Source organism: Limulus polyphemus, unplaced genomic scaffold (genome assembly GCF_000517525.1).
Source record: "Limulus polyphemus unplaced genomic scaffold, Limulus_polyphemus-2.1.2 Scaffold1592, whole genome shotgun sequence".
Taxonomy (NCBI): Eukaryota; Metazoa; Arthropoda; class Merostomata; order Xiphosura; family Limulidae; genus Limulus; species Limulus polyphemus.
Genome location: NW_013667202.1, coordinates 25,135 through 36,750, shown reverse-complemented (window position 1 = coordinate 36,750; position 11,616 = coordinate 25,135). Strand labels below are relative to the sequence as shown.

The window sequence follows — 11,616 nt, the reverse complement described above, 5'->3', positions numbered from 1 at the left end:
TTATATATAAGTAACTAATTAAACTAAGTTATAGAAAATAACTAGGTTAAAGAGTGTATATATATATATATATAAGTAACTGGTTAAAAGTATTTGAAGATAAGTAAATGTTTAATAGAGTTTAAAGATATATATAAGTAACTGGTTAAAGAATTTATATATAAGAACTAGCTAAAACTATGTATAGATCAGTAACTGGTTCAAAACTGTTTGTAGATAAACAACTGGTTAAACAATTTATATACATATTAACTGGCTAAAACTGTGTATAGATAAGTAACTTGTTAAAACTGTTTGCAGACAAGTAAACACTTAAAAACGGTGTATATTTTTTGATATTACAAATAAAACAAACGTGTATTTAGTTTGTAACTGAAGTCTTGCGTTCACACATTGATGACTAATCAACAAAGGCTCTGTGATTCATCTCCGTAGGGTGATTCACCCTATATTGACCGTTGTTAATAAAAACCATAACCTTTGTCCACAATACATATATACATTATGACAACTAATACTGGTAATAGAAGAAGAATTCTGAATTTTGGTCCCATCATAATGTATTGAATAGCATTATATTCATTAATATATTTACAGTATACATATATACATATATATATATACATAATTTGAAATATAACTAAAAAGTAACTTTTTTCATGTACAATTAAATTTAAATCATGTATTTAGGATTGTATAATGGTATAAACTTCTAGTAACGACAAACAATAAGCGGTAAGCTGGAGAACTTATAATCCTAAAATTCCCAAGTTCGAGCCCTGTTGTATGCACAGCATAAATGGACTCTTGTACAACTTTCTACTCAATAAAAATTATTATAGACTATTATTACAATTTTATAGTTTATTGAATATCTTACTCGATATTTTATTACTTATAAGCTTCAGTCCAGGTAATTAGGTACATCAGTAATGCACAAATATTGTTTATAAATCATGTTCTGTTGGCGAGGTAAATAACAACACAAACTAGACAATATTTTATAAACAATGATATTTAGCGACAACAACAATGTCAGACTAACAAGGCTAATAAAATCAGCAGTTTAAGAGTTCAATCTATAGACGTACGCTCCGTACTAGTCCACATTCAACAAAGTTCATTTCCTTATGGTGTATTTGTTTTTAAGCGCAATGCTACACAATGAACTAGCTGTGCTCTGCCCACTACAGATATGTAAACCTGATTTTGAGCACTGTAAGTTTGACCTGTTTGAAATTTCGCACAAAGCTACATGAGAGCTATCTGTAGTAGAGGGAAGGCAGCTAGACAAAAACAACACCCACTGCCAACTTCTTGGGCTACTCTTTCTCCAACGTCACATTATAGCGCCCCTACGGCTGAAAGGGCAAGCATGTCCGGTGATAGGGATTCAAACCCGTGATCCTCAGATTGGGAGTCGAACGCCTTAACCACCACGCCAGCATTATAGGCCCCCATACTTACCGCTGGCCCATCGGAGTACATTCCTCGTTTTTTTCAGAATTAACATTATTAGCTTACTTGAAAACATGAGCAACTAAATGGAGCATCTGTTTGTTTGTTTTTTAACCTCTACCTTAAAAGTCATAAAGTTCACAAACTATTTCACACTGCATATTTCCATTTACAATTCACAAAGTTTACAAACTATTTCACACTGCATATTTCCATTTACAATTCATAAAGTTCCCAAATTATTTCACACTGCATATTTCCATTTATAATTCATAAAGTGTCCAAACTATTTCACACTGCATAGGAAATATGCAGTGTGAAATAGTTTGGGAACTTTATGAATTGTAAATGGAAATTTGTCTGTGATTAAGCACAAAGCTACACGATTGAATTTCAGACAACTTCAGTACTTCTAGTTAACGAATCGGCTTGGGGCAAAATAACGTTATGTATCATTGTATCACATCGCGTAGTATGCATATGAGGGCAGCATTTTTTGTGTGTATGTATACAGGTTTGACCACACTTATGGCACACTTATCATTTGGTGATACATTTACACCGTCGTATAATGGCAGAAAGTTTTTTCATTGTTCTTTATTTTCATTACTTGGGAATTCCTGGACTTGTTCTGAACCCGCCACCTGTTGCCGTACTCATAAGAAAGTTAGCGAATAAATTTGTCTGGCGATGTTTCTGGTACAGATTTATAGCTAGTAAATTTAAGTACGGTTTATTAATTATTCTTCTGTCACTATTTTATAGACTGTTTTCTTTACTTTGAGTTTATTTTGTAATTGAGCCGGGCGTGGCTCTTATTGTTAGCGTATTGAGCTACGATTCGAAGGGTCTAGGGTTCGAGATGTAACGTCGCTGAAAACACTCTCCTCACTTTCAGCTATTTGACCAACATGACCTTTGTGACGTGTGGTGCTTGATAGCCACAATAGATCAAAATTAGAGACGAACCTTAAGGGTCACTGACCTAGCGTGTAATCCATGTGTGTGTAATATACCATTTAGGTTCAAGGTTCTAATTCCAGTTTTGTAACTTTTACAGTCAATTATGAAAGACCCGACATATCAGTTAATTTCACGGGAGGTCTTTCTTTTCGTGCTCACGAATATTTTAGTTGAAGTTAACAAATTGCCACATAAACTTCAAGGATCGAGTAACTTATACTAGTAGTTTACTTTGAGTTTAATAAGACAGTTTCTGTATTTTTTATATTTCAGGTGCATAACGAAATGTAAAACGCAACACAGAACTAAAACAAGATTGTCTGATATTAGCACCTTACTTTCTGTTTGTTTTTTACTTAATAAAACACCCATAAATCACTCTCTAAACTCAAACCTATCTATATAAAAAAAACTCATGCAATTATAACTTTTGAAGGAAAAAAAGTTATTCTATTACTATCTTAACATTATTATTTGCATACTTAAGGATTTTTACACGTTAAAAATTTTGTGTTCATGCGTATAAATAAACGTCTGTACCGGTATAAAAGTGAACGTGAACATGTCTAAATTGTCTTGAAACGGAAATAGATGAAGTATAATACATATTTTGATAAGGTTTACCATCCGAAAGTGCTCGGTTTCTCACATAGTCGAAGATTGGCTGAACAAGTGGGCCACGTGATAATTAAGTGATGCTGACAGCCACTCGTCCTTTTAGTTCAAAGGTCGTGGAGATTTTCCAGACGATAATATCCTATTTAAGCGCCAGGTCGAGTTATTTTCGCCCAGTTATTCTGCAGAACTTGTCCCCACACTAATCATGGCAGCTAGAAGCAACGTACGTCAGATGCTAGGGTTTGGAGACCTGGCCAACAAGAGGGCACTGTCCGTAGCTCTGTTCGCGGAGTTTATAGGGACAGCTATACTGGTCCTGATCGGTTGCGGCTCTTGCATTACCGGCTGGGATTCGGATTACTCTCCTACTATTGTCCAGATAGCCCTGGCTTTCGGCGTGACCGTGGGGACGGTGGTACAGTTTATCGGGCATGTCAGTGGAGGACACATAAACCCTGCCGTTACATTCGCTTTTCTGGTCACCGCGAAGATCTCCTTACTCCGTGCAGTCCTGTACATTATCGTCCAGTGCTTAGGGGGAATAGTGGGTGCCGGCTTGCTGAAGGCACTCACACCCTCCCACCTGCAAGGAAACTTGGGAGCCACTGTTCTAAGCCAGCACCTGAGCCCCGTCCAAGGCTTCATCGTCGAGCTCTGCATTACCTTGGTTTTGGTGTTCACAGTGTTCGCCTGTTGTGACGAGAACAGAGGAGACATCAAAGGATCCGCACCCCTAGCCATCGGCTTGTCCGTGGCAGCCTGCCACATGTTTGCTGTAAGTTAGTCTAAACTTTATAGAACCATTTAGCAAAGTTTGTTTTTAGTTTGTAAATATAATATTACACTCTTCTGACAGTTATTAAAAACTTGCTAATATTTAAACAGTTTTGTAATGCGTTAAGCTAAGATTATCCATCTTTCTATATATACATTATAACTTATACTACAGAAATGGCGTTCTCTTTCTTTTTGTCTGCAAAAAATTTTAAACAAAATGTCGTTATTTTCTGATTCAAGACATAACGTGTACAGAATACCAGTACTCACTAGTTTATCGTATTTACTCATTGGAAATAAAAGTGATTTATTTCAAACTCATTACTTCAGAACGAGGGTGACAGGTCTTCAAAACTGGGTTAGTGAAGCTTTAACGTAGTCTAATGTGCATGCGTATAGGGGGTATCTCGACCCTTAAATTAATTTCACTCACATATGTAAATAGCATACTTAAAAAGTGTAAAAACAGCTCCATTTTTAGTGTAAACTGCAAACATTTCCCGAGTGGACCATGTCCTCGATCCACTTTATAGATTTCTGCCAACGTACCTTTACTACTGGTTGCTCATGCTCGAGGCCTTAACAGCTAGGTACGTACGACAGAACTTTGACACTGTCTACGGTACTGGTTGTTTCTGATTTTACATAGAATTATTGTTTAGTTGCGGAGGAGAGCATTTATGTTAACAAACCTGGATAGTTTACGTTTTAGGATTTTAACGACGCCCGTATATCTATCGTGGAACAAACCATTTATGGCTTAGATCAGTGAAGTCATCATTGTTTGTGGCGTAGTGAGGAGATAGAGTTTAAGTCTATATGTGCAATAGAAAAATTGTTACGTCTCCGTTTGTTAATTAACTTTCCGAAGCTTCGTTCCGACGAAAGTTTAGCGACACAGGTTCTTTACTTAATAAAACTGGTTTATTCTTTCCGAATATAACTTTACCGATACACTCAACTTCAACAATCACGCTAAACAAACGCTATAACAACGAACGTGCTCAATAATACTTCTGACTGCAGATCAATTGTGAGACCGAATTGACGTACAGAAGTAAATTACACTATTCCATCATTCATCTGTAGATCAAATACAAGTCCTAGAGTACAACGTACAAGTAGGTGTATGTTCTACAAAAAGAAAATACGAGATTGATGTAACATATTGTTGCGTCATCGAGATCATGTGATTCTCACGCTCTCTACTTTCTAGAATTATCCTGTACTTTGGCGAATGTTCTAGTTCTTACTAGATATAGGGTAGTCGGGTATATAAAAGAGGGGGACAACGTGACAAGGTAATGTGTGTATAGACAGTGAGTTGTATTTCAGTGGGCGGCTTTTAAAAGTTAAAACTGCAAGCGTAATACACACAAATAACGTAACACTGTGTCGTATTTACTTAACGTAGGGCAGTTGCGCTATATCCTAGGGGAGGGTATAATTATTAATTAATAGGCCTTATAGGCCAGAGAAAATTTTGCGCCCCTTCACACCTGCGCCCGAGGGCTACTGCTCCTTGCCCCCTCTTGCTACGCCACTGTTATATGTACATATTTCCTTGATTTCTGCTTTATGATATTGATGATCAGATACAAGATAAGCCCAATACCTAAAACGTGTTCAACATTCGTTGTTACCTCTGAAACCATCGATAATCCAAGAAGAAACAAAATCAAGCAAACAACTGCGATGAAATATTCTCTTCTATATCCTCTTCTAAAGATGTGAGGGAATACGTCCACCATAGCTGTAATAACTCCTTCCACGGCTACAAACTGTTAAGAAGTTAAAAAATATTATGAGGATAAAAACTGTTCATTTGTTTTTCTATTAAATCAGTCATTCCTCAATCTATATATTATATATTTACACATTTCCAACCGTTTTAACTCTTGATTAGCGAATGAACTGAATACACGGTATTTTATTTACTCTAAGATTGCTTACAAAAACGTTGACGATAAAGATGGCCAATAGCCAATAATGTGAATTTCGTATACCCTAACGTAAAAGTTCTCATATCCATTCTATTTGGTTCTGATCCCCGTCACACCAAACATGCTCGCCCTTTCAGCCGTGGGGGCGTTATAATGTGACGGTCAATCCCACTATTCGTTGGTAAAAGAGTAGCCCAAAAGTTGACGGTTGGTGGTGATGACTAGCTGCCTTCCCTCTAGTCTTACACTGCTAAATTAGGAATGCCTAGCGCAGATAGCCCTCGTGTAGCTTTGCGCGAAATTCAAAACAAACAATCCATTCTATTCATATTCTGGAACGCTTACTCCAATATATTTTGAATTCCTATAAGTAAACGAAGCCAAGTAAAACTTTCAAACTCATCCAGTTTATTTAGAAAAGTAACATATATTATGTTTTTTGATGTTTTTGAGGGCTTAATTATAAGCCTATGTAGTATTTTCATTCTAAATTTAATGTTATAAACAAGGGTCGAATTTTAAACCTAAACAAATTCAAAGCAATTAACAAAACGTATATAATTCTAATCATTATATCAAACTTTAGGCTATATTCCTATTCACTTCTAACCAAATATTTCTAATCATAATGACAAATCCGGTTTTCCGCGTTAGAAAAGTTTACTCTCCTCCAATCTTATTTTAAATTGTGCAACGAAATCGTAAGAATACAACCAAACCAAACTTACTTATTCATTATGACCTGACGAAATGTCACAGTAACTGTTAACACGAAAATATAATGCCAATTCAAAACTTTATAATTAGAGAAATTTTACTTTTCTTGCTTTCATTAAAGTGTAATTCCAAACTATTTGCTTAAGTTCAATTTCCTGCTCACTTGAAATTGTTGCCAGGTCCAACTAGATAGGCAATCTACGGATCGCGGGATTGAAACCTGTCATCGATCATACTTGTCCTTTCAGCCATTGGGGCGTTATAATGTGGTGGTCGATGCCACTGTTTGTTGATAAAAAGTAGCTAAAGAGTTGGCGGTGTTGTTGACTAGCTGCCTTTACTGTAGTCTATCACTTCAAAATTAGGAATGGCTAGTGCATATATCCCTCAATTAGTTTTACGAGAAATTCAACAAACAAACAAATTTGAGTTCGGAAAAAAAACTACTTCCTCCACCAGGAACAATGATGAGCAATGTTAAAGGAATGTTCATTATGGCAGTGCTGAGAACAAATATGATAATTTGACCCTGAACAAAATGCTTTCCTAAGTCATCTCTCCATAAGGGAGACAGCAAAAGGTTATTTTGCATTGACATCAGTTGCCTCGTCATCTGATCAGACGATTTTAAGATACACGCGAGTTTCTTCGACAGATTAACATTACAAGAAAATGAGCTATGTTACTGCAGGTAGTTGTTCGCAATTTAGCTAAAGAAATTTACTTTCAAGTTTTGTTGTGGACAAAGGATAGTTTCCTCACAATTTTCGTATGAAAATTGTGTCTTCGTTGTTCATAAGCGAATCAGCTGTTCTTTTGAAAAAAAATTACCATTGATTTTAACTTATTCTGTAAGCTCCCTTGAGACTTTTACTCTCTTTGAAAACCATTCGTCAATTCTGCAGTAACAAAGGTTGTTTTTTTTTTCTGTTTTGGGTTTAAGTCTTTGATGATTCTGAAGACCATTAGTCTAGCCTTTCGTTTTGGCTCAATTGACATATCCTTGACCACGTGAGCATTCCAGAGGTAATGCCGTTTTCTTGTATTTCCTTTGCGTCTTTTAACACAAACATCAGAGAAAATTGCCCATTGATACTGAGTATACCGTCTTCAAATGCAAATTCAAGAAGTAGGTGTAACAAAACTAAAGATTATAGCCATCTGTTCTATGTGGCTTATAGTGTGGAGTACAGTCAAGCGTAATAGAGAGATACTTGGTACTCCTAGCAGAAGTCAATACGTTGATTTGAATCTTCTTGAACAGCAACTAAATAAATTTATTCCTAATGTCCTTTTCCAGATAAGTACTCAAGGATTTCTTGTGTGGCAATTATTCTAAGATGTTCTTTCATGACAGGATTAAACATTGCTAAATATTCAATAAAGTTCAGGAAATTTGCATTTCTGATTGTAAAGCGCTTCTCATGGTCTTCACAAAGAGAAATGGTATTTTGAGTTCCATGAGAGTTATGAAGTCAAGAAAAGTATTGCAAGTATAGTTTGCCAATGTTCCAGCTCCTTGTCTTAAACTGACGCAGGTTCTATTTTCTATATCGATTGCTTGGTTGGTTTTCTGTTGAGTTTCTAATACGTTCTACCACTGAAATGCCTTTAGATGATCCAACGACTTTTGATTTAGATTTTAAAATGATGATCATTTTTTCAGTTCTTTATGAAAAATTAGCTTTGCTGAAAATCTTCCAGCAAAAACAAACTCATTGTCTTGTTAGCAGGTCGTCATATTTTATAACTGTTTTGTAATTTCCTTACCTTGTAGTTTTTAGTAAAATGAAATGTGTACAGCTATAATGGATCTGTTTCGATCAACAAATGTTAAACTTTTGAGTCGATTTTTTGGACACTTAGCTCTATCACTCAAAGTAAAATGCACATGGATTTTCATTTCCTGTCTAATTTTCCTCTTTAGCGTTGCCTTTGTCAGGATAAGATGTGGCTTCTTTAAATTCTGACAACATATCAGGGAATCATAGCACTGATCTTCTCACCAGTTGTAACAGGAGTAGTTACTTAAATCATTCTACTGGTAGTCTCTCTCAACTTTATTTTATTATGTTGTAAAAACTTTTTGGATTTCCAAGCCTGCCTCCTTTTTCTTCTGCTTTCGTTTTCCAATATTGAGCAACATATAGATGCGAACCCATGTTATTTTTAAATCGACAGTTTAACCATTTCTGATTTATCACTATTTTAATTTTCACTGTTTTAAACTAGCTTGCACTTATTAGAAATTTCAGAATAATCTATTATGATAATCCTCAGATTTGTCTGTCGTGGAAATTCGCGCGCACCTTACTACTTAAATGCGTATACATTATTTCAACAGATGTAAATAAAAGGCGGATGTAAATGTACTTTAGAAGACATTTTGTACAACAACATATTAAAACTTATGAAAGTATTCAAAAAAAGTCTAACGTTAGGTCATAGAATAACGTTATAAGTATATTTATTGATAATAATTAGTACGGTAAAGTGTAGCCCTAACTAAACTAAAGCAAAAAACGTACACAAGTTAGTGTGCTAATTTATCTCTTTATCAAATATGGGCCGTATTTAATAAAGGCTTAAGTAATGTTCGGCCTAAGACAAGTGGACTTATAGATTTCAGTATCTCCGGTTAGAATTATTTTGTATTACTCTATAAAATTTGTATTTAAATAAATACTATTGCAATAAAGGTACTAATCCGACGGCAAATGTTTTGTGGGTCTCTGCTAGTTTTTCAATAACATTTTTATTCTAAAATTTCCCTAAAATAAAATTGTCAACTATAAAGTTTGCGCTCCACTTATCTTTAGCTATATTAGTGAGCACCTTCAGGTGTCGATTTCAAACCTGCATCTCAAGTTTCAAAATTTAATTAAAAATAATAACTCTAACTCTATTTGAAAAGTTTGTTTTACTCAAACATATTTTAGAATTGATAATTTGTAACACAGGTTTAGCGTAATTCGCAAAGAAGAAGCAAAAATGTACTATGAAGTTTGGCCTGGCATGGCCAGATGGTTAGGGCGCTCGATTCGCAATCTGCGGGTCGCGGTTTCGGATCCCCGTCACACCAAACATGCTCGCCCTTTCAGCCGTGGGGGCGTTATAATGTGACGGTCAATCCCACTATTCGTTGGTAAAAAGTATCCCAAGAGTTGGCGGTGGATGGTGATGACTAGGTTGCCTTCCCTCTAGTCTTACACTGCTAAATTAAGGACGGCTAGCGCAGATAGCCCTCGTGTAGCTTTGCGCGAAATTCAAAACAAACAATCATGAAGTTTCATTTTATGTATCTAATCAGTTTCAACTTGATTGATATTTATTAATATACATTTTTTATACTTTATTTTTTCCGATTGCAATAGTCAACACTTCTGGCTATCAATCGTCAAAAAAACCAACAAAAAAAAAACCACAGACAGAGATTTATCGTTGACCTACGACCTAACCTGTCACAATGATTAAGCTAGGTAACAATGTTTTTGATAACGATATTTTTGGTCGAGATCAATGTATACCTAATAAACATAGTTTGTTTTCAAAATAATAAGTTTTTTTTTCTACTTATCTGCGGCTCCCCAGTTTGTCTCTTCTGTAAAATGCCCCCCCCCCCCCAATGGCACAGCGGTATGTGTACTGACTTATAACGCTAGAATCCGGGTTTCGATACCCGTTGTGTGCAGAGCACAGATAGCCCATCGTGTAGATTTCTTTTTAACGTCAAACAAACAAACTTATCTACGTTTTTAAATACGATAAGCTTAACAGTAATATTCTATAAATAAGGGTTTGAATCATTGTAATATTTTGCTGCCACTAATGGTACTCTTTAAACTAACTAGGCCTACCTGGTGTCTTTTTTTCTCTTAGGAAAGTTTCCGTAAATTTCAAACAAATATAATTTAACAAGAAAGCGTTTCCGGGACAGGAAAGAATGTCTAAAGGAATTATAAAAAATCCCAGAACAATGGCTAGTTTCTAAGATCTTTAAATTTTCCACTACATTCTGTTGTTTTTTCTCTGCAGTTACTCCATATACTTCAGAAATATCTCGTTAAAAACTTGTAAATTGAATATTATGTTCTGGTTCCCCAGATGTGCTCAAGTAGGGGAAGCATAGCAGGACCTGTGGTATTATAAAGTTAAAACGACCTTGAATTTAACGATAAATTATTTTTATTTTGCAGTACGGCTGCCTTTTTTATCCAATGAAGCTATCCTTGTCCAGTGTTTTAAATGGTTGGTTTATCGTTAAATGTAAGTTAGCATCATATTTTTGATACCAACAGAATATATGCTCAATGCACAAAATGTATCAAATAAATATTAATTTAACTCGAAATCTAATATCATATCATCCCCAACTTCAATTTTGATGTAACTTTAATTTTACTTCCTTAATAAGTATATTTTACATAAATTACCACTGACTCAATTTAACCTCACGTTATTGGCAGCTATAATATTCTATTCACTCAAATCATATCTAATAACTGCAAACTCGTACCGTACCTGACTATTCAGACCTAAGACGAGGATCATGAAAAAGAACAGAATGGCCCACAGAGGTGACAAGGGCATTTCTGTTACGGCTTTAGGATAGGCAATAAACACCAAACCTGGACCTAACAAAACAGTGTTCACACAATACGTCAGTACATTATTAAGATAAGAAATTCGAAGAAAAATGTTTTTTTTTAAATTAAAATCGATTATTTTTACTCTGTAACAGAGAAAAAATATATTAGTCACTCAAAAAAGAAAAAAACACCTAAAAATGGCAAAATCCCTTCTTAAAGTAAAACAATGGATGTGGCGCCTATAAAATACAACATGAATACTATAGCACTTGGAGTAATGAATATCATTATCTGAACAAGTCTGTGTTTTAATAATGGGAATAATTTGTAATTATCCCTTGCTTTTTTTTTTAACAATAAGTGAGAAAAGAAGATTTGTTTTGCTCGGAACTTTCGAACTAATAGACATTCCTGAACTTCTCTATGGTTAAGTTGTTGATCGGAGATCCTATAATTCTTGACGAAGGACTCATGTAAGTTCTAAAAGGAGGAAGGCAAGATCAGGGCCAAAAGTCAACATCAGAGTTAGTATATATTCAAGTAGTAAGTCA

At 35.1% G+C, this 11,616-nt stretch overlaps 1 protein-coding gene across 1 annotated transcript in view; it reads right to left on the bottom strand.

The window, feature by feature from the left end:
• The window catches only part of LOC106464230 (sodium- and chloride-dependent GABA transporter 2-like), a 42,444-nt gene that overhangs the window by 9,532 nt on the left and 21,296 nt on the right, over window positions 1-11,616 (bottom strand). Inside the window, exons 8-9 of the mRNA XM_022391934.1 lie at window positions 10,998-11,110; window positions 5,460-5,597 (exon numbers count right to left, since the gene is read on the bottom strand). Coding sequence (XP_022247642.1) covers window positions 5,460-5,597; window positions 10,998-11,110 — 251 coding nt within the window. The remainder of the gene's footprint in view (window positions 1-5,459; window positions 5,598-10,997; window positions 11,111-11,616) is intronic.